The sequence below is a fragment of the Melozone crissalis genome, unplaced genomic scaffold (genome assembly GCF_028551555.1).
Source record: "Melozone crissalis strain CALT ecotype California unplaced genomic scaffold, PUWL_Pcris_2 ptg000066l_1, whole genome shotgun sequence".
Classification (NCBI taxonomy): Eukaryota; Metazoa; Chordata; class Aves; order Passeriformes; family Passerellidae; genus Melozone; species Melozone crissalis.
This window is the reverse complement of record NW_026535844.1, coordinates 4,804,226-4,828,094: the sequence shown is the minus strand read 5'-3', so window position 1 is coordinate 4,828,094 and position 23,869 is coordinate 4,804,226. Positions and strand designations below refer to the sequence as shown.

The 23,869-nt window shown below is 51.5% G+C and overlaps 1 protein-coding gene and 1 pseudogene across 1 annotated transcript in view; one reads left to right on the top strand and one right to left on the bottom strand.

Annotated features, from left to right (window-relative positions):
• Positions 1–6,104, bottom strand: part of LOC128945512 (zinc finger protein OZF-like) — a gene marked incomplete at its 5' end in the record, with an annotated part of 51,675 nt that extends 45,571 nt beyond the window's left edge. Inside the window, 1 exon segment of the mRNA XM_054289277.1 lies at positions 5,463–6,104. Within this exon segment, the coding sequence (XP_054145252.1) occupies positions 5,463–6,104 (642 nt within the window).
• The window catches only part of LOC128945560 (uncharacterized), a 1,627,138-nt pseudogene that overhangs the window by 1,159,414 nt on the left and 443,855 nt on the right, over positions 1–23,869 (top strand).

The window sequence follows — 23,869 nt, the reverse complement described above, 5'->3', positions numbered from 1 at the left end:
GTTGGCCTGGCACATCTGAACCACAAGAGTACAAAGCTTTGGTCGATACTGGTGCGCAATGCACATTAATCCCATCAAGACATGTGGGGACAGAGTCTGTTTCTATTGCTGGTGTGACAGGGGGATCCCAGGATTTCACTTTGGTGGAAGCTGATGTGAGCCTAATGGGAAATGAGTGGAAGAAGCATCCTATTGTGACTGGCCCAGAGGCCCCATGTATTTTGGGTATAGACTACCTTCGAAGTGGGTACTTCAAAGACTCAAAAGGACTCAGATGGGCATTTGGAATAGCTGCTGTAGAGACAGAGGGCATCCAGCAATTGAACACCTTGCTGGGTTGTCTGAGAATCCATCTGCAGTAGGATGCCTGACGAAAGAAGAGCAACGAGTGCCAATTGCCACTTCCATAGTGCATCGACGACAGTATAGAACCACTCGAGATGCTGTGATCCCCATCCAACAGATGATCTGAGAGCTGGAGAGCCAAGGGGTGGTCAGCAAGACCCACTCACCCTTCAACAGCCCCATTTGGCCTGTGCGAAAATCTGAAGGAGAATGGAGATTGACTGTGGACTACCGTGCATTGAATGAAGTGACTCCACCACCGAGCGCTGCCGTGTCAGACATATTGGAGCTCCAGTACGAGCTGGAGTCCAAGGCAGCAAAGTGCTTTGCCACTATAGACATTGCCAATGCATTTTTCTCCATTCCTCTGGCAGCAGAATGCAGGCCTTAATTTGCTTTCACATGGAGGGGAGTGCAGTACACCTGGAACCGACTGCCCCAGGGGTGGAAGCACAGCCCTACCATCTGCCATGGACTGATCCAGACTGCACTAGAAAGGGGAGAGGCTCCCGAATATCTGCAGTATATTGATGACATCATTGTGTGGGGGGAACACAGCTGCGGAAGTGTTTGAGAAAGGGAAGGAAATCATCCAAATCCTCCTGGGAGCTGGTTTTTCCATTAAAAAGTCAAGGTAAAGGGACCAGCTCATGAGATTCAGTTCCTGGGAGGGAAGTGGCAAGATGGACTGTAGTAAACCCCATACATTTAGCAAAAGCACCATGGAGAATCTAACAAAAGGAATGCTGGCACAGCAGCAAGGAAGCTTCCTGACTCCATGGACATCTGCCCTATAAACTGTCTCTCTAACCATGTGAGAAAATGCCATGGTAGCCTTTACCTATCGGTCATTTTATGGTCTCCCTAATCCCTTGCCATTGGTCAAGTTTAGATACTTGCCAAGTCTATAAAATTAGCATGCTGTACCCTACTAGCTCAGAAGAAGAGCCGAGACCCTTCGCGGACCCCCAGATAAAGCCTTCTCTGTGGAACAGCTTCTGCCTTCTCCTTCTCCTCTCTCCGTCTGCTGCTGCCTCAAGCCCGGAGCTCCACTACCTAGCAAGCAAAGAGCTGAGGTCCTAAGAGCTGCTAATCACTATAGAGCTGAATATCACCAGGCTTGCTAGAAAGGTAGCCCCCTGGCATTGGCCTGAGCTGGCTTTGGGCACCCGGTCCCTCCTCAGGGACTGAGATCCTGAGCACCAAGGCTCTGCTTCATGATAAGGCTGATCGGAGGCCTTATTAATGGACGGCATCAGATTCCTACAGACGTAATCAACAAGATCACAGCAATGTCTCCACCCACCAATAAGAAAGAAACACAAGTTTTCCTAGGTGCCATAGGCTTTTGGAGAATGCACATTCCTGAGTACAGTCAGATCGTGAGCCCTCTTTACCTGGTCACCTGCAAGAAGAACGAGTTCCACTGGGGCCCTGAGCAGCAACAAGCCTTTGCACAGATCAAGCAGGAGATTGCTCATGCAGTTGTCCTTGGCCCAGTCAGGACAGGACCAGAGGTGAAGAATGTGCTCTACTCTGCAGCCGGGAACCATGGCTCGTCCTGGACCCTTTGGCAGAAGGTGCCTGAGGAGACTCGAGGCCGACCACTGGGATTTTGGAGTCGAAGCTACAGAGGGTGAGAAGCCAACTACAGTCCCATAGAGAAGGAAACCTTGGCTGCCTATGAAGGAGTCCAGGCTGCCTCAGAGGTGATTGGCACGGAAGCACAACTCCTCCTGGCACCCCGACTACCGGTGCTGGGGTGGATGTTCAAATGAAAGGTTCCCACCCCCCCACCACACCACTGACGCTACATGGAGTAAACGGAATGCTCTTATCACACAGTGCGCCCGTATTGGAAACCTGAATCGCCCTGGAATTTTGGAGATAATTACAAACTGGCCAGAAGGTGAGAAGTTTGGTCTTACTGATGAAGAGCAACAAGAACCAGTGACACGGGCTGAAGAGGCTCCTCCCTATAACCAACTGCCCCCAGAGGAAACGCGCTACGCTCTTTTCACTGACGGTTCCTGTCGCATCGCAGGGATGGACCAGAAGTGGAAAGCAGCCGTATGGAGCCCCACATGACAGGTTGCAGAGGCCGCTGAAGGAGAAGGTGTATCATTTCAACATACAGAACTCAAAGCCATTTAGCTGGCCCTGGACAATGCTAAGGGAGAGAAATGGCCAAAGCTCTACCTCTACACTGATTCATGGATAGTAGCCAATGCTCTGTGGGGATGGCTGGAGAGGTGGAAAAAGGCCAACTGGCAGCGTAGGTGTCATGGTTTGATGCTGGCACAATGCCAGTGTCCCCATGAAAATATATGCTCCCTGGTGTCTGCTGTGAGATGTGACCAGGAATAAGCAAAGCAGGCCCCCACTTGGAAATAAAGAAAAGAAACCTTTATTAACTAAACTACAACTCTAAGTAACAAGAAACACACAGAGAAAATGAAAACTTTCCAAAAACATTTCCTCCCCCTCCCACCAAATTTCCAATACATCTATTCCCCAAATCACCAACTCTCGGTCCATCACCACCCTTTAGGTAATCAATTCTCAGTTCATCAAGGGGAGAGGAATCCTTCTTGTGCCATAGGCTTCCCCAGGAAACACCGCTGAAACCCCGTGTGTTTCCCGTGGCACCGCGTGGAGAACATCGTTCGTCGTGACATCTTCCTTCCATGTCCAGTGCTCTCACCACTGCACATGGACCAGAGCTGCTTCTAGGGTTGTCCTTTTAAGGATGCTTTGTCTCGTTCCAAAAAGGGCACAGTCTCATCTTTGGGACACCTGTGCCCCCCAAATTTCACCCCCTGAGGCCGAGGGGTACCAACACTGAACCCTCTTGGCTCCGAGCCATTGCCTCCCCCTGGATGCAGTCTCTGTGTCACAGGAAACATGGTTCAGTCCATGGCCATGCAGGAAAAGTCCAGCTAAGGCCACTCCATCATCTCTTCCCACCTAAGATTCTTCTCTACTCTCCCAACATCTTTCACTTGCCCAGACCTTCACACTTGCACATTTCCTTCCTCCATTTCATCTCTTATCTCTCTTCTAGGAAAGGTTAATATTCTGCAAAGTTTTCCTTGTCCGAAAAAGGGTTAAAAGCTCGGGCTCTACCCACCCAAAGCTCCCACAGCTGCCGGACCCCTTCTCGCTGCATCCCCCCGCCCTTCTCCCGCCCTTCTCTGCCAACTGGGCTGTGCTGCCAGCACAGGATATCAAATTTCACGGTGGCACAGGCGCTCTCTCTCTCTCTCTCTCTCTCCTGGGGGGAGGTGTGGCTGCCCGATGCCTCTCTGGGCTCTTCCACCCTTCCATCCTCGGGCCAGGCCTACCTCGCCCAGCCCCAAACCAGCCAGGAGCTGGGCAGGGGAGGCCCGACCTGCTTCCCTCGCTGGAACCCAAGAGAGCTTCCCCCGGGAGTGCTCTGCTTTTTAACCCCTGTGTCCTCAGAGGCGTATCCAATGTCCCCAGTGGCCAAACCAGGTGCCAGTATTCAAATGTGAGCACCTATTGGCCTGACCACCTCATATCCCAGAAAACTAACTTCCTCTCAAACCACGACATCTATATAATCTCAGTCCAGTTTATCCCAGTCTGTAGGAACCCAGTCCATTTGATCCCAATCCATATTTGATCCCAGTCCATATTTGATCCCTGTTGATAGTTTATCCTAGTCCATATTTGATCCCAGTCCATAAAATCTGTCATATTTGATCTAGGCCATATTTGATCCCAGTCCAAAGTTGATCCCAGTCCAAAGCTGATCCCAGTCCTGATTTGATCCCAGTCCAGTTTATCCCAGTCCATAGTTGATTTTAGTCCATATTTGATCCCAGTCCATTTTTTATCTCAATTCATATTTGATCCCAGCCCATATTTGATCCCAGTCTATATAAGCTCAGCCCAGTTTATCCCACACTGTAGGATTCCAATCAATAATTGATCCCAGTCCATATTTGATCCCAGTCCATATTTGATCGCAGTGAATAGTTGATCCCAGTCCGTATTTCATCCCAGTCCATATTTGATCCCAACCCCTATTTGATCCCAGTCCATGTTTGATCCCAGTCCGTGTTGCCCTGCACACATTCCAAAAGTCTGCAATTCCAGCTCCTAGCCAGGAAAAGATGTTCCTGCCCTTGAAAGGAAATGGAGCAAAATCCTACAGAGACATTTCCTTGCCAGCCTTTAGGACTTCAGCTCCTGGGACTGGGAATTAAAATAATAATTGGGAAATAAAATAATAAATAATCAGGGGAGGGTCTGTGGGGACAGAGGGGTCATTTAAATCAGGGCAGGGGTCAATTAAATCAGGGGAAGGGGAATTAAAACAGGGATAGGGTAAATTAAATCAGGGGAGGGGTCAATTCAGGGGAGGGGTTAATTAAATCAGGGGAGGGGTCAATTTAATCAGGGGAGGGTCTTTGGTGGTCACTGGGGCAATAAATCAGGGGAGGGTATTGGGTGGTCCTGAGGCAATTAAATATAGGGAGGGTCTCTGGTGGTGCCTGGGTCAATTAAATCAGGGCAGGGTCTCTGGTGGTCCGTGGGTCCAGGGAGACACTGAGAGAGAAACAGAGCAGGCAAAGAGAGGCAGGAGAGAAAAGGGGACACCAAGAAAATGAGCTGAGAAGGCGGCACTCTGCAAACAGAACTGCAACAGACTGAACATGAACAGGAGAGAAATCAGTAAGTCTCAGAGTTTTATTTGCTGCCAAATACATCCCACACACCCAGCCCAACACAATTTCCATCCCACCACTCTAATTGAGATCCCACAAATCTAAATCACCTCCCATCCTCATGTCAGCCTGATGGCTGCGGAATCGAGTGAGTTTGACATGGGATTGAGATTTTGAGGTGGGTTTGAGCTGCTTTGGGGTAAGATTGAGCTGTTTTCACTGGGATTTGAGTGGTTTGGAGGTGACAGATCCATCCCTCTTGGCTATTGCAGTGGAAAGAGATGGAGAATAGAAAAAAATTAAGGTGAAATTAAAAGTAGAAGCAGCCAGGTGTGTTCTCAACATGGATCACAGGGAATGTGGCTCACATGGGCTGTGCCCAAAGTGCCTCCTCCAGTGGGGGATGGAGCTGGAGCAGCGCACGAAGCTCTGCCCGGACTCGGGGCACTCGCAGGGCTTCCCTTACCGGTGCCTCCGTTGGTGTTGGGTCAAGAGAGAACTCTGTGAGAAGCTCTTCCCACAGTGGGGACACTCGTAGGGCCACTCCCCAGTGTGGATGCGCCGGTGGGTGATGAGGTTGCAGTTGTGCTTGAATCCCTTCCTGCAGTCGGGGCATTGGAAGGGCCTCTCCTCTCTGTGAATCCGATAGTGCAGGAGGAGATGGGAGCTGGTCTTAAACCCCTTCCTGCATTTATCACACTCGTAGGGCCTCACCCCGGTGTGGATGCGCCGGTGGGTGATGAGGTGGGAGTTGCGCGTGAATCCCTTCCCGCATTCGGGGCATTGGAAGGGCCTCTCCTCTCTGTGAATCCGATAGTGCTGGAGCAGATGGGCGCTGGTCTTAAACCTCTTCCCACACTTGGAACACTCATGGGGCCTCTCCCCAGTGTGGGTCCTCTGGTGCTGGATCAGTCTGGACCTCCGGGTGAAGCACATCCCACACTCGGAGCACTTGTACGGCCTCTCCCCAGAGTGGATCGTCTGGTGCACAATCAGGTCGCAGTTCCTCCTGAAGCTCTTCCCACACTCCACACACATGTGGGGCTTCTCCCCATCATGGAGCTGGTCATGGAGCACCAGCCCCAAGCTCTGGCTCCATCTCCGGCCGCCTTCCCGGCCCAGGCTGGCTCCTTCCCCCTCAGATCTCCACCAGCTGCGTTTGCAGCCCCTCCTCGTGTGGCATCTCCGGGGCTTTTCCTCCCCGTTGGCTTCCTGCGCCGTGGAGCCGCTCAAAACGGCCTCTTCCACCAGGTTCTGCCGTGGGCATTTGTCCTCCCTGCTCTCCATGCTCAGCTCCTGCTCTGGGGGAGGAAGGACAAGGTCAGGATGGGATTTGCCTCTGTGCCACAGGCAAGGGCAAGGAGATCCCCCCAGGGTTGAGCTGCAGCCGGGGCTGGGCGGGGAGATGGAGCAGCACAGAGGGGAAAGGGGCACTGACTTCCTCCTCACCTGCCTCAGTGTCCCGGGGCATCTTCCTCTTCCTTGCAGCCTCCCAGGCCTTGGCGATGGGAAATCCTGGTTTGGGGAAAACAAGGGATGAGCACATTTGTAGGAGCGTCGGGGGGTAGGATGGTCAGGACAGACGGAGACGAGAGAGCTCTGCAGCCAGGGCATGGAACTTGCGGTTTATTTTAAAGGGCCTGGGTGCAGGGCCCTGCTTGGAGCTGCCAGCCACAGCTCGGAGAAGGCCCAAGAGAAGAGAGGGGTATCTCTACCTGAGAATATAGAGGGGTATCTCTATTCTGAGAATATAGAAAGTATAAGGAAGATTGAAATGAAAGCAAGCTCTGAGATCCCTCAGTTAGTGAACTACTGGAAAACAATGGTGTGGCCCAACTGAAGATAATCCGCTTTTGATGAAACAATTCCCTCTGCTTGCAGACAGATCCAAGGGTCAGAGCAGACCCTACTAGCTCAACAGAAGGGGGCCAAAGAGGAGTTTTTAGGGTTTAAAATGTAACACAATATGGTAATATATTGATTCTTACAGGCTGTATGGAAATGCTGTAGGATTTGTATCTTGTACTAGATTGGTTAGTGAGAAATAGAATATTCAACACAGAAGAAGATTTATTGTATTGTAACAGGAACCTTACTCTCTTATGCTTTTGCTCTCTTACTCTCTTACTCTCTCATCCTCTCTACCCCTCTCTTCTCTCGGGCCTTCTCCAAGCTGTGGCTGGCAGCTCCAAGCAGGGCCCTGCACCCAGGCCCTTTGCAATAAACCGCAAGTTCCACGCCCTGGCTGCAGAGCTCTCTCGTCTCCGTCCGTCCCGACCGTGCTACCCCCCACCCTCCTGCAAACGCTCTCATCCCTTGTTTTCCCCAAACCAGGATTTCCCATTGCCAAGGCCTGGGAGGCTGCGAGGAAGAGGAAGATGCCCCGGGACACTGAGGCAGGTGAGGAGGAAGTCAGTGCCCCTTTCCCCTCTGTGCTGCTCCATCTCCCAGCCCAGCACGGCCCGGCTGCAGCTCAGCCCTGGGGGGATCTCCTTGGCCTTGCCTGTGGCACGGAGGCAAATCCCATCCTGTCCTTGTCCTTCCTGCCCCAGAGCAGGAGCTGAGCATGGAGAGCAGGGAAGACAAATGCCCACGGCAGAACCTGGTGGAAGAGGCCGTTTTGAGCGGCTCCACGGCGCAGGAAGCCAACGGGGAGGAAAAGCCCCGGAGATGCCACACGAGGAGGGGCTGCAAACGCAGCTGGCGGGGATCTGAGGGGGAAAGAGCCAGCCTGGGCCGGGAAGGCGGCCGGAGACGGAGCCAGAGCTTGGGGCTGGTGCTCCATGAGCAGCTCCATGATGGGGAGAAGCCCCATACGTGCGAGGAGTGTGGGAAGAGCTTCAGCCGGAGATCCCACCTGCTTGTGCACCAGAGGATCCACACTGGGGAGAAGCCCTATGAGTGTGGGGAGTGTGGGAAGAGCTTCAACCAGAGCTCCAACCTGATCCGGCACCTGAGGACCCATACTGGAGAAAGGCCGTACAAGTGTTCCGAGTGTGAGATGTGCTTCGGAGAGAGCTCCAGCCTGATGAAGCACCAGATAACCCACACTTGGTAGAGACCCTGTGAGTGTTCCAAGTGAGGGAAGAGGTTTATGACGAGCACCCATCTCCTCCGGCACTATCAGAGTCACACAGAGGAGAGGCCCTTCCAATGCCCCGACTGTGGGAAGGGATTCAAAGAGAACTCCAAACTCATCACCCACCGGTGCATCCACACTGGGGAGAGGCCCTTCGAGTGTTCCAAGTGCGGGAAGATGTTTCAGACCGGCTCCCATCTCATCCGGCACTATCGGATTCACAGAGAGGAGAGGCCCTTCCAATGTCCCGACTGCGGGAAGGGATTCAAGCACAACTCCCACCTCATCATCCACCGGCACATCCACACTGGGGAGAGGCCCTACGAGTGTCCCCAGTGTGGGAAGAGTTTCTCCCGCAGCTCTCACTTGACCCAACACCAATGGAGGCACCACTAAGGGAAGCCCTGCGAGTGCCCCGGGTGTGGGCAGAGCTTCGTGCGCTGCTCCAGCTCCATCCCCCACTGGAGGAGGCACTTTGGGCACAGCCCTGGTCACTCACATTCCCTGTGATCCATGTTTAGAACATACCTGGCTGCTTCGCCTTTTGGTTTGGCCTTAATTTTCCTCTGCTTCACCTTCATCCTTTAAAAACACCCAAAACTGGGTTAAATGAAGGAAATTGATGGAATATATCTGAAGTTCCATAATTTCTCAGTTGTTTTAGAGGGTATTTAGAATTTGGGGACGCGTTCTATGTGGAGTGCTGCTGTTGCTAAGAGGCAGGAATTTGATCTCACCCTTCTTGTGTTTCTCAGAACTCCTCCCCTGACCCAAACCCCAACTCCACCTGTGGGATACCCTGTCGCAGACATTTTTTCACAGAAATCCTTTCTTTCAGATTTCTGCGTCTTCTGGAAGGCAGAGGCCTCAGAAGAGAATGTAAACAATTGTTATCAGCTGCTGTGGAATGCAATAAGATGCACCTGATTGGTCTCATGTTATAAACAAGCACATGTTTATAATTGGAGGCCAATCACAGGAACAAGCTGGGGACCGAGTCCCTGGACACAACTTTGTTATAGATTCTTTCTTTCTATTCTTAGCCTGGCAGCAGCTCTGCAACTGCTCTCTTTATTCTATTTAGTATAGTTATAATGTATTATATATCCTATATCAATAAATCCAGCCTTCTGGTCAAGAAACAAGATTCACCGTCTCTCTCTCACCATGGCGGCCCACTCAGGACGCTGTAATAATACCCTATAAAAACTCCACGGCTCTGCCTTTACCTTGTCTTTGGGGGGTAAGAAATGGATTCCCAGAGGATCAGCCCTTTTCTTACTGGATTCCCAAAATTTCAGCTTTTCCCACTGGATCCCCGGAGGATAAATCTTCTCCCACTGGATTCCCAAAGGATCAACCTTTTTTCCAGTGTATTTCCAGACGATAAATCTTTTCCCACTGGATTCCCAGAGGATCAGTTGTTTTCTCACTGGCTTCCAAAGGATCAGCCTCATTCTCTACTGGATTCCTAGAGGATCAAGCTTTTCCCACTGGATTCCCAATGGATCAACCTTTTTTTCCAATGGATTCCCAGATGATCAACCGTTTCCCACTGGATTCCTAGAGGATAAATCTTTTCCCACTGGATTCCAAGAGGATCAACCTTTTTCATGGATTCCCAGAGTATTCTGACTCTGTGTGGTGATTTGACGGGAAATAGGTTTTCTAGGATGTTGTGGTCAAACCAATGGGTGCTCAGATTTTAATATTGGCACCTGGTTTGGCCACTGGGACATTAGATCCGAGAACACAAGGGTTTAAAGCAGAGCTCTCCCCTGGGAGGCTCTCTTTGGATTTCTGGTGGGAAAAGGGTTTGGATCTCTTCCCCCGTCTGTGAGGTGGCCGGGCCTGGGACAGAGATGAGAGGTAGGCCTGGCCCAAGGGTGGAAGAATGGAAGAAGTACCGAGAGGTATTTCCGGCCCCCCCCCCCCCCCCCCGCTCAGAGAGACGAAGGGGGAGAGAGAGAGAGAGAGAGACAGAGAGAGAGAGAGAGCAGTGCCAGGGACTGTTATCTTGAAATTTGATATCATTTGTTGCCAGCACAGCCTGCCCACCTGTCCGGCTGCTTGCAGGAGCTTTTAACCCCTTTGTGGACAATGAAAACATTGCAGAGCATTGACCTTTCCTGGAGGGGAGATGGAGTGGAAGATGAAGAGGGAACTGAGCAAGTGTTGAAGGTCTGAGCAAGGGAGAGATATGAAAAGAATAGAGAAGAACTCGGGTGGAAGAGATGATGGAGTGGCTGCTTTACTGGACTCTTTTTGTATAGCCATGGACAGAACCATGTTTCCCTGTGATAGAGACTGTATCCAGGGGGGACAATGCCCTGGAAACAAGAGGGTTCAGTGTTGGTGCCCCTCGGCCCCAGGGGGAATAATTTGGGAGGGGCAGGTGTCCCGAAGGAGAGACTGTGCCCTTTTTGGAATGGGAAAAGGCATCCTTAAAAGATGACCCTGGAAGCAGCTCTGGTCCGTCTTCAGTGGTGAGAGCACTGGACATGAAAGGAAGAGGTCACCATGGCACAAGAAGGACTCCTCTCCTCTTGATGAACTGAAGATTGATTGTTTGAAGGGTGGTGCCGGACCGAGAGTTGGTGATTTGGGGAATGTATTGTATTGTATTGGAGAGTTGGTGGGGAGGAGGGGGAGATGTATTTGTGAAATTTTCATTTTCCTTGTGTGTTTCTTTTTTTTCCCTTGTAGTTTAGTTAATAAATTCTTCTTTATTTCTAAGTGGGAGCCTACTTTGCTTATTCCTGGTCACATCTCACAGTAGAAACCAGGGAGAGGGTATTTTCATGGGGGCACTGGCATTATGCCAGTGTCAAACCATGACACTCTGTCACTGTTGTTTTTGTTTGTGCTACTGCATTTGTATTTTTAATTTTTCCTAATAAAGAACTGTTATTTCTACTCCCATATCTTTGCCTGAGAGCTCCTGAATTTCAAAATTAATTATTATTTTTATAGTTGTTTATTGTTATTATTATTACTACTAATAATAATCATCATCATCATCAAAGGGAGGGGGTTTACATTTTCCATTTCAGTGGAGGCTCCTGAAATGGGGAGACACTGCCAAGGATGGGCCATGTAAAATAGTTCCTAAAATATGTAAATTAGTTTATGGATATGTGTGAGGGTCTATGAATATGCAATAGGCTGATGTAATTAAAACCAGATTAATTAAAGAGTGTCCCAGAAAATAAATGGGGGTCTTGGTGGCCATAACAAACTTCGCCCAATGGTCTTTGTCTCCCATTACATCAGCCTGTTGCATATTCCTAGACTTTTTGCATATCCATAAAGTACTTTAAATATTCCAGGAGAAAAATTGGCTTCATCCTGTTTGGGGGTCCCACCTCCCTCCCAGCTCAATTTGGGGTGTCCCATCCACCTCCCAGCTCAGTTTTGGTCTCCCACCCGCCTCTTTTCCCCACTCTCCCCTTTCCGATCGTTCCCCCAGTCCCCTCCCCCATGTTTGGTTTTAGGGGCTTCAGGCCCCTCCTTCTCCGATTTGGGGTCCCGGCCCGTTTTGGATTAATTTGGAGTCCCCAGCCCATCCCCAGGGTCACCTTCCCCCCCCCACCAAATCCGCTCCTGGCAACTGATGAGTCATCAGCGAGACACGCTCTGATTGGCTGGAAATTACCCCGCGTGATCTCTGAGTATTTACCGCAGTGTTTACCAAGTTGCCTTGGTGTGTGGCTGGCAAGCGATGAGTCAGAGTCGGTCCGGGCGCTGATTGGCTGAAAATCGCTGAGCGGGGCCAGTGCTCTGAGTTTGTGCCCAGCAAGTGGATCGTCATCAGTGCTGCGCGTTCTGATTGGTGGGGATCTGTTTTGGGGTGAAGATGGGAGGAACTGGGCTTTATTCGGGTTTCTTTGGGGTTACTTATGGACTATTTAGGGTTTGTATTGGTTTTTACTTGGTTTATTTCTGTTTATTTGGTGTCATTTGGAATTATTTGGGTGTATTTAGAAGTATTTGTGTTTGTTTGGGATTATTTGGGTTCATGTGGGTTTATTTGGAATCATTTGGGGTTCTTGGGGTTTATGTTGGTGTATATGGGGTTTTGTTAGGTGTACTTGAAATCATTTGGGGATTTTTGGGTTTAGGTTGACTTTTTTGTTTGTTTTTTTGGGGATTATCTTGATTTCTTTGGGGTTTTTTGGGGTTCTTTGGGGTTTATTTCGAGTATTTGGGGGTTATTTGGGTAATTTGGGGGCACATGGGTTCAAAAAATCTGGGAATGTGTCTGCTGCAAAAAACGGGAATTTTTCCTTAAAAATCCAAGAGTTTTTCCCCAAAAAACTGGGTGTGTTCCCTAAAAAGTGCTGGGCATTTCCCAGCCAATAGCGACGTTCCCCGCTCCAAACAATCCAATCACCACGCTTCATCTCCCAAATTAATGAATCACAGCGCACCCCGCCCCAAACCAACCAATCACTGCACGCCTCCCCTAAGCTATTCCCACCTCTCTTGAGCTGAATCAACCAATCACCGGGTGTCTCCCCTGTGCAACTCCCACCTTCTTTGCCTCTATCCAACCAATCACCCCACGCCTCCCCTTGGCAAAGCCTGCCTCCCCCGCCCATCTACTGTCAATCACCGTGCCCTCAATGAAAGCAACCAATCACCGGCCAACTCCCCTCAGCAACTCCTGCCCTTCCCGCCCCCCCACCCCCCGCCGCTCCAGCCAATCAGAGCTGAGCTGGAAACAGCCCCCCCTGACCCCGGGGCCGGGCATGGAGCGGGCGCCCCCTCCCCCCCGGCCCCCCCCCCCGGGACCCCCTCAGGGACCCCCGGGAGCCGCCCCGGGCTCGGGCGGGTCCTGCGGGAGGCGCTGGAGAGAGCGGGGGAGGCGCTCGGAGAGGACGGGGGGCTCCGGGAGCTGCTGAGGAGGCGCAGGGACAGGTGAGGGGTCCTGGAGGGGTCGTGAGGGGAATTTGGGGAGGGGTCTTCAGGATGTTTGGGGGGGATTTGGGGAGCGTCTGGGGGGAACTTGAGGGGGTTTTAGTGGGGTCTGGGGGTGCTGGGGGGGCTTTGGGGGTAATTTGGGGAGGGGTCCTCGGGGGGTGTCACGATCCGTTCTCATGGACGGGTTTTGTGATGGTTCATGGATTTGATCTCAGGGTGCAAAAAGAACCGACACGGTACAAAGGGGTTTGCAATGATAATCGAAACAAATGCACCTTTATTGAATGACCACAGCAAAATGCAATAGAGGGATTAAGGGAGAGAAAAAGACAGAGGAAGAGAGAGACAAAAGAGAGAGAGAGAGAGAAAGAGGGGGATAGAGCTACTAAACGTAGAGACGAAGTCCTTTGGTCCAGTCCAGTTGAGGATCCGCCTGTTACGTCGGGGAGATCTCAAAGTCTCTCGCTAACTCAGAGGTTTTTATTGTGATAACTCTATTGGAAATTGCGAGGGGGGGAAACAGATACAATATGGAATAGATGTAACAGGTAGTCCATGCTCTCGGCAGTAAACGAGAGCCATTGTCTTCTTGGTCCAGCGGGCCAGGCAAACATCTCGCTTCGGTCAGCTTGCCTCCCCCACACACCTGCCCCGGGCTGGGGGTTTCAGTCCCAGTCCTTGGAAGGAGCAGAGGGGCCTTTTCACATGGGGGTTCCATGTCTCAGTCCTTGATGGAGAGGCTCCTTACATCCCAGTCTGTCTGTCACGGTGGTTGTAAAACAGGTGAGGGTCTTCTGTGGGGGGACCACCTGAAACTCAGGAGAAGTCCAGCCAGGCTGAGAGGTGGGACAGCTCCCAAGGCTGTTGTTGCAAAAAGGGCACGGTGCCCCTTCTTCTTCTCATTGTCTCAGTGTAGCATACAGCAAACAACACCTGTGAAAACAATGGCTTAGCACTGTGCTCTGAGGTCTCGGGGCCATTGGCATGTTTAACTTTCTCCTACAAAGCCAGAGATTTTCAGACGGGAGGGGGTCTTCTCTTCATCGGTCCCCAAATGAAGATCATGAGGCAGATGAGGGAAAATTCAGATGGACTCTCGCAAGGACCAATTTCAAGTCTTTATTGTTTCTGTTGGCTATAGTCCATTCACTTGCCTCAGCTGGAGGTTGTACTTGTGAAAAACGCCAATCACTTGGTTTTAGAATTTTAAAAGTTTAATAGTAACAAAGTGGTCATAAAAATAGTAATATAATTAGAGTAATTAAAATTCAAATAACTGAGATTTAGGACGATACAAGGCAATAAGAACAAAGAGTTACTGATGTCCCGGGTACCTTTTTCTGGGCAAAATAAGCCCAAACAAGGACACACATGTAAAGAGGTTAACCCTTAAAAGCAATAGCCTGTTGCATATTCATACATCTCATGCATGATGCATAAATTCTATTCAAACAAAGGGTTCTGTCTGGTCAGTGTCAACTTCTTCCTTTGAATGCTAATGGAGTCTTCAGAGCCAAGCAAGGCGGAAAAAAGTTTCTTCTGATAATGGAGCAATAAATTCTTTTTTCTGAAAGATTTATCTGTCCTGTGGCTGCTTTCTGGTGTGAATACCTCATTCCCTACTTTAAAAAATATCCTAGTGTTGAAGATTGCAATGCAAGATGTTTTCAATTACCATCTGTATGGCAGATTATCTTTTGTCAAGTGGGCAGTTTGCCTTCTCTCTCTCTTTGAGTGACCACATTCACAACTCATTCGGGAGGGGACATCTGCTGATAACAGACTACTGAATGTCACTGCATGACTGATAAGAACTAAAACATCCCATTGTGAGATGCTCTGCCCAGAAAGAGGAGCCAAGCGTTCCTACCCAGATAAAATCCAGAAATTTTTGAGACACCAGCATGTCTTTCTCCACTGGATTCCCCAGAGGAACAGCAGCTGCCTCTTCTTCCACTGGATCTTCAGAGGAAGAATACATCCTTCTCTACAGGACCCCCTTGCTCGAACAGAGCCACACCTGACCCTCCAGGAGCACTGCAGCCACATTTCCAATTGGACTGCCACCAACACCCCACAGGATGTCTGGTTGGCTTCTGACTCTGTCAGTGTTGTTCTAGTGTACTGCATTGTTTCTTTTTTTCTTTTTTTTCTTTTCCCTATTAAAGAACTGTTATTTCCTGCTCCCATATTTTTGCCTGAGAGCCTCTTAATTTAAAATTTATAGCAATTCGGAGGGGTGGGGCGGGTTTACATTGTCTATTTCAGGGGAGGCCCCTGCCTTCCTTATTGGACTCCTGTCTTTCCAAACCAAGACCCTTGGTATCCATCAGAAGGCAGAGGCTGTTGTCCCTTCCTGGAATGATTTTTGCTCGGAAGTGATTATCTGCAGCACAAAACCACCATCCACTATTGACATTCACAGGACAATGACATTCTTATAGAGATGCTGTCAAGTTGCCTTGTGTGTGCTTCTGGCTGTTTTTCTTGCTCTCTGGATGAAAACATCAGCCCAGCGTCTGATGGCCAATGCTGCGGGTGCTGCCCGTCTGGCTGTGGCCAGCAGCTCGTGCCCAAACACAAGCGGGTGCCTTCTGGGCAAGGGGATGGACTGGCACGAGCAGCCATTTTCCCTGGTGTCACGGTTTGATGCTGGCACAATGCCACTGCCCCCATGAAAATACATTCTCCCTGGTGTTTACTGTGAGATGTGACCAGGAACAGAGCGAAGCAGGCTCCAGCTTCGGAATACAAAGAAAAAAAACTTTATTAATTTACAATATATAAAAGAAACACACAGAAAGAATGAAAACATTCCAAACATTCCTCTTCCCCCAACCAAATTCCCAATACATCACAGTAAGGCAAAACCTTGGACTCGCAATTCAGTTGCCACCCCTCAGGTCACCAACTGTCAGCCCATCACCATCCCTCAGATAATCAATTCTCAGTTCATCAAGGAGAGAGGAGTCCCTCTTGTGCCACAGGCTTCCCCAGGAAACACAGTTGAAACCTCTTGTGTTTCCGTGTCACACGTGGCACCACCCAGAGATCATTTCCCATGGTGACATCTTCCTTCCATGCCCAGTGCTCTCACCACTGCACATGGGCCAGAGCTGCTTCTGGGGTTCTCCTTTTAAGGATGCTTTGCCCTGTTCCAAAAATGAGCACAGTCTCTCACTTTTGGGACACCTGTCCCTCCCAAATTCACCCCCTGGGGCCGAGGGGTCTCAAGAACAAAGATCTTCTTCCTCACTGAAGGCAGAGGGCACCACCACCCTCCTCATCCATCTCTGTTCATGCCACTCTTTCACATCACATCCCTGCACTCTCTTGGCTCCGAGCCATTGCCTCCCCCAAAATGCAGTCTCTGTGCCACAGGAAAAATGGTTCTCTCCATGGCTATACAAGAAAGGTCCAGCCAAAGGCCACTCCATCATCTCCTCCCGCCTAAGATTCTTCTCAACTTCTCTTGTGACCCATCTCCTCTTATCTCATCTCTATCTCTCTTCTCATTCAACTCCAGGAGGATCAGCATTTGTAAGGTTTCCATCATCCAAGAAAAGGGTTAAAATCTCGGGCTCTGCCTGCCCAGAACTCCCACGCTGGCCCTGCCGGGCACCTTCTCTCTGCACCCCTTCTCCTTCTCGGCTGTGCTGCCAGCACAAGATGGCAAATTTCAAGGTGGCACAGGCACAGGCACCGGCTCTCTCTCTCTCTGTGGCCGCTGCCCGATGCCTCTCAGTACTCCTCCACTCTTCCATCCTGCAGGGGCCTTCAGCTCCCTTCTCTGTCCAAGGCCCGGTGTTGCCTTCTGCGAGGCAAGGCGACCTGGTTCTGAGGAAATGACACGGCGACCCACTCCCCAGGGTCGCTCGGGCCAAGAACACGCTAACACCAACGTGGTGGACGGTTCAAAGGTGTTTATTACTTCTTCTCGTGGGGTTTTATAGTCTAAGGGGTTCTCTACGTCAAAAGGGGTCTGTCCTTATTATCTATGGTTAGTAAGGAATGGAAAACTACTGGGTAAGGAATGGAAAGTTACTAGCACTACTGTTAGTGGGGCCACACTCCTAGGGTAATCTCTTATCTTAGGGGAACAGGGGGTCCTGCCTTTCTGTGACATCGCGTAATCTTCCGAAGCACCTGTCCCTATCTACCACATCTCCCCCCCCTTTTTCACAAATGAACGAGGTAGTCATATACATAGGTACTAAAATGTGGTATAAGGTTGTAACTTGACAAGGGAAAGGGGTCTTGGGAAACCTGAGTAAGCTTTGGCCAGACAAGTTCGTAAAATCTTGTGACTGGCAGTGTTCCCTGGTTGAATTCACAGCAATTGTTGTCGGCCTAGGTACAGGATGTTGGTCCGTTCCAGACGGCTCTGAACGAACGAGACCAGTTTGTTCAGCAGGCATGGTCCGAAGGTAACTGTCAGAAGCAGCATCGCCAATGGACCTATCAGGGCAGAAATCAGAGTGGTTAGCCAAGGTGATTGATTGAACCAGGACTCGTACCAGCCCTGTTGGGCTTCCCTGTCTTTCTGCCTCTGAGCCAGTCGGTTCCGGAGTTCTGCCATGGAGTCTCTCACTACTCCCGTGTGGTCTGCATAGAAACAACACTCCTCTTTCAAGGCGGCACACAGGCCCCCTTGCTGCATGAACAGGAGGTCCAGGCCTTGCCTGTTCTGCAAGACCACTTCTGAGAGTGAGGAGACCGACTTCTCTAGAAAGGAGATGGATTTCTCGATCCTTTGCAAGTCCTCATCAATGGTCTGTTGCAGCTGGGACAGTCCTTGGTGCTGGGTCGCTAGGGCTGAGACACCCGTGGCTGTTCCGGCTGCTCCCAGGCCGAGCAGCATTGCGATAGTTATACCTGTCATTATTTCTCTTTTGTGGATCCGGCTGGGTTCCTCAAGAAGATGGTACACATCTTCATCTGAGTGGTACAGGACCCTAGGAACAATCAGAACTTGGATACAGAAGTCGTTAGAGTCATTGAATTTGGGAAGGAACACACAAGGACTTACTCTAGATCGCTGGCAAACCCACATCCCAGATGCGGATGGGACTACCCACTTATTGGTTTTCCTGTTAGGCTTGACAACTTTGGTGCAGACATTGCCTTTCCGCCTAGCTATGGTTGCATTGCCAAAGCATCTGCCGCGGCCTGTGACTTGACTCAGGGTGATTCCTTTGCGAGGGGTATCCCATCTGCACTGGTGAGGGGCGTCGGCTGAGGAATAACTGAAGGGAGTGTTTAGAGCGACTCCTTCGTAAAAGGGGGGTTTGACATCGTAACAAAGCCAGCAGGACTCGGTTAGGTTAGGGTTGGATTCGTTCAGGGATACAAAGGTAGCTTCTAACATACGAAGGATTGGGTCTGAGTCTGACTCGGTTAAGTGGCTCATCCGAAAGGTCTCCGCTCGACCGGTTGGGACATTGCTGACCCCTGTGGGTAAGGTTTTGGGGTAGGTTACGTTTCTCCCTTTTGGCATGCTTTTAATCGCTTTGTTGGGTCCGACTGCTCGGGGTGCCGACGGTTGGAGCCTGATAATTCGCACGTTCACCCTCTCTTTTGGCCCTTGAAGGACCACTGTCCATGTTCTGCCTGTGGCCCAGCTAGGGTGATCTGGCTGCAAGACCGTCATGTTGTAATCAGTGCATGCCCAGAATCTAGGGATTTTATTTCGGTTTCGATGGAAGTTTCCATGAAAGAAGAAGGGTATTTTGCAACCGATGGGTGCCCAGGTGAACTGTAAGAATTTGTCTGGCTCTTGTGGATCCCACCCAGGCCCCGACGGTCTGGCATCTGTAACTATGGTTTCGCAGCCCCAGTGCCCACAATATCCCCACCCTGGCTGATTGCAGTAGCTTTTCCCAGGGTTTGAAGCTGGGCGCCAGTAGGATAGGTACGAGTGTGTGGCGTGTGGGGAATGGGGGTCTACCTTTGGTTGTCCTGGAAACAGGTCGGTGATGTGGAGCACGAAGGATGGGGTGTTTGGTGTGGTGATTTCTTTGAGCACTTTCGCACTACTAAGGTGTCGCATGACTCACCTGAAGGGCTGATGGGGGTAGTGGTCTGGGCTGGCTTGCCCTCTGGCAACAAGCCCCAACAGCAAAATCACACAGAAACATCGTTGATGCTTGGGTCTCACCCGTGCGGGTCTCTTGGGCGCTGCCTGGCAGCTTGGTGGTTTGTCACTTTCCTCTGGAATGGGGATGTACGCGTCACGAGGACGTCCCACGAGCACGTCCTGTAAACAAAAACTCGCAATTCTCGTCAGTCTCATTCTGCTCGCTATGAAGGTCCGGTTTAATCGACTTAAGTGGACACCACCTGATTTTGCCGTCCTTTTTGACAGCTGCGTACCCTCGCCCCATGAGCATCAGCCTCCAACCCCGTTCCCACTCGCCTAACTCGTTTCTAATTACCACCTGTGGGCCCTCTTCTAGCATTCGAGTGGCCCAGTGTTTTTGGACGGGACTGTTTGTTTCATCTCCCTAGGGAATTGATTCAGTGCCAGCAAAGCGGTTGCCAGCATACGTGCCTGATCTCCTGGGGGAATGGCATTGGCAAAGCCCTCTGCTTTTGCCAATATTTCTAGCTTGGTTTTCAGGGTCTGATTTGCTCTCTCAACTATGGCCTGCCCGGTACTGTTATATGGGATGCCTTGCACTAAGGTGATGCCCCATTTCAAGGCGAATTCCTGTACTGGTTTGGAGGTGAAATTGGAGCCATTGTCCGTTTTGATCTGCTTGGGGATACCAAGCCAAGCCATGGTTGTCAGCCAGTGCTGAATTGTGGCTTTGGAGTTAGTTTTGGGGTACTGTGTGGCTATGATCGTTCCGCTATAAGTGTCCACTGTCACTGCAAGCCATGCTCAAGGCTTCAGCAGTTGACTCCAGGTGAAGTCCGACTGCCAGATTTCTGAGGGCTTGAGACCTCTCGGGTTGACCCCGCAGGTCCATAGGGGTGACGTCTGGCAATGAGGGCAGGTGGCTACCACATGTTTTGCGTCTGCTGTCAAGATTTTGCATCTTTTCGCCAGTGCTTTGGCTCCGATGTGGAGCGACTCATGCAGTTGATGAGCTCTTTGCAAGGTCCAAACGCCTTTTGCTGCGGCGTCCGCTTTGTCGTTGCCGATCTGGAAGTAACCTTTGACTGGGTCATGGCTGTTGATGTGGATGACTGACACGGTGCCCTGTCGCGAGGAGAGTGCTTCTTCCAGCATTAGGGCTGCTGCTGAGTTCGACACACCCGGTCCTGCCATGGCTAGGCAGAGCCTTGCCACGAATATAGAGTCCGTTACGATGTTGAGGTGTTCGTCTTGGAAGAGTCCGCATGCCAATACCACTGCTGCTGCCTCCAGTTGTTGCACTGACAGTGTGGGGTCACACGCTTTGACGCAGTGCCATTGCTCTCCTGCCTGCCACGCTGCTGTTGCAGTTGAAGTCGTGGAGGAAGCGTCTGTGAAGACCGTTGGTCCTGGCTGCGGTCTGTCCTTGACCTTCGGTGGCATGTCCATGTCGACAATGGTCAGCAGCTGAGTCCAGGGTGGTCTGGAGGAGTAGGAGATTTCTCCTCCGAAGCCGGAGAGAACAAGGGCCAGGTACTCCGATATTGTGGCTGACTCCATGGTCGGCTGCTTGCGAAACGGAAGGTGGATGCTTGTCGGCTCGGTCCCTAGGTGTTTCAAGGCGAGTCTCCTGCCTTTCATGATGAGGTTAGCGATGCATTCGATTCCCGGGGAAAATGCACGAGCGGGTCTTCTGAGGACCACCCATTGGATTGCTCGGGCATTTTCGGAAGGTCCTTGGACCAGTGCTCCCACTCCCCCCTTCGGTGTAAAGTGGACATACAGCTCCAGTGGCATGGCTGGGTTCCACCTGGCAAGCGTGCCAGTGGACATCTGGCTCTCGATGAAGTCGAGGGAGCTCGTTGCTTGCGGCGTCAGCTCCTTGGGTTCCCAGGGGTGCTTTCCTTTCAGGAGGTCATATAGAGGGTCCATGACCTCGGGAGGAATCAGGACAATGTTGCGAAGCCACTGCAGCGATCCCACCAGGCGTTGCACGTTGTGGAGCGTCTTGACGTCTCGGTTGACCTTCATCTCGGGGGGTGTCACGTAGGAACGTGTGATCCCCACTCCCAGGAAGGTCACGCAGGGTCCTCTCTTGATCTTTGCGCTCGCAGTCTCGAAGCCGTTGGCCTGAAGGGTCTCCGTGATTGTGGACACCAGGTGATCCACTTGGCTTGTCGATGGTGCTGCGACCAGGATGTCGTCCATGTACTGGATGATGGTTGCGGTGGGGTAGGAGTGACGGACCGGCATCAGTGCTTTGTCCACGGTGATTTGGCATATGGTCGGGCTGTCGACAAGGCCTTGTGGAAGTACTCTCCATTGGAAGCGAAGGTTGGGCCGCTTGCCGTTTCGAAACGCCACGGAAAAGGCGAATTGTTCTCTGTCCTCAGGGTGCAGGGGTATTGAAAAGAAACAGTCCTTGATATCCAGCACTGCGCATGGCTGCCCTGCGGGGATGGCTGAGTTCGTGGGTAGCAGTGTCTGGACTGGACCCATGGGTCGGATCGTCTTGTTCACCTCTCTCAGGTCATGGACGAGACGATAGCCTTCTCTGGACCTTTTGGGGATCACAAATACAGGGGTGTTCCATAGGCTGGTGGAGGGTTCTATGTCACCCTTTTGCAGTTCGCGGTCGACCAGTTCCAGCAAGGCTGCCGCTCGAGGCTCTGTCAGGGGCCACTGCTCAACCCATACAGGGTCTGATGATTTCCAAGTCAATTTGATTGGCAGCGGGGGGTGTATGGCAGTGGCCCTCATGATAAATTTGTAATCTGAAATCCGAGCATGGCAAGGACGTCCCTTCCTAACAGGGGTGGAGAATTCTGCAAAATATAGGGGTAGATTGCTACTGTCTGTTCTGGTCCCTTTTTTGTGTGAAGTGTTATATCCACCAGCTGGGTGCTTTTCCATGCCCGGGACTGCCCTCCCGCTCCGTTCACTGGAGGGACTTCTTTGAATTGCCAATGCCCGGGCCAATGTGCTTGGGGAAAAATCATGCAGTCTGATCCCGTGTCCGCCCAAAACTGAAATCCTATGATGTGGGGATCCTGGCTGCCGTAAAGGCGGCACATCCCCCACACCATCAGGGGCTCCTTCCCTATTTTCATGGCTAAGGCCACCCAGGGATCCCGCTCTGGGGCGTCCCCTGCTGTTCCTGTGCCACCGGCACGGCTTGTGGCGGTGGGGGGTGCGAGGGTATTGAGGGTGCTGCACAACTCTGCCATTGTATTGCTGGGGGGGATGCAAAGTTGACTGCTCCCTGTGGGGGCATAGAGTATGAGGGTCCCCTGCCCCACTGGGGATTGCTGTAGGTGGGCCGCTGCATATTCCAGGTGGGAGGGGGCTGGATGCAGCCCGGCTGCCCCCTCCCTCTCCCGTTTCCCTGGGGCCTGGATCTGCATTCCTTTAGATAAATGCCCCTTCCTTCCACACACCCAACACGGTCCCCTACCCCCCCCTTGGCGTGGTGAAGCAGCTGCTGATAGGTGCCTTGGCTGGGGGCAGTTTACTGCCAAGTGGCCTGCCTGGCCACACTTAAGGCACGCCATCACACTGGTTATTGCAGTGTGAACTGCTGCTTGGATGGGAGCTAGATGCTCCTCCTTTGCAACGTGCCCGATCATGGCAGCTAAATTAGACCCCTGTGGCAGTGACCTTAAAATGTCCTTGGTGGCTGAGTTGCATTGCTGGCGTAGGCACTCTGCCAGCACGGGACCCTTCGCCTCTGAGGGTAACGCAGAGGAATCTAATGCGGCCTGAAGCCTGTCCACAAACTGAGTGAAGCTCTCACTCTCACCCTGTTTTATGGAAGACCATGGCGATGGTCTGGCTACCACTTTGGAAGCATTACGGATGGCTTCTCGGGCAGCACGGGTTGTTGTCATAACCTCATGGGCCCGCAAGCCCTCAGCCTGTTGCTGGGGGGTGATCATAGTGGGGTCTGTGCCCATTAGCCTCTGTATGCTGGAGCCGTGCAGTGGATGGTCTGCCCCTGTTACCAGGGCTAGCTGTTTCATGCAATTATCCTCCCATTCTTGTTTAAAAACGATCATCCCTGCACCATCAAATATCATTCTACACATCTGCTTAATATCAAAGGGAAGCATATCGTCCCCACCAAAGAGGCCGTCAATGAGTGTGCAAACCATGGCAGAATAATTCCCTTATCCGCAATCGCTTTAACAATTGCCTGCACATCTTTCGGATTGACTGGTGAATAAGTCCTTTGGTTTCCGCCTTCCCCCCCCCACACGGACCGGGAACACCAGTGTGGCAGACGGAGCCCATTCCGCGCAAGTCATTTTTATTTTCCGCCAGTTTGTAAGCAGGGTTCGGTCTTTCTCTGGTAACCCCTTCACTCAAGCGGGAGAGCTGTGGCTAGTAACCTTACATGCCACTGCTCTCTCTCTGTTAAAGCTAGAATCTGAGTCGGAACCCTCCGATCCGCTCTCGAGCTCAGAGCTCGAGTCCGAGTCCGAGCTGGAAGTCGAGTAACTAGATGCTTCCGGGCTGCTCTGCCTTTTCCTCGGGCTCCGACCCCGCCCCTTCCTGCGGGGGTCGGGCCGTTCCCTCCCCCTGGGGTCTCCCCGCCTCCTGCTGGGGGAGGTCCTTGCCCTATAAGGACTTAATTTGAATAGAAGGCTTTGATTGGTCTTACGCGCCTCCGCGGGGGCCACCCCATCTCCCCGCTCGCCTGCGCATGCTTTGTTAAGCAGCCTGACTGCATCTCCGCCCCCTGCCTCCTCC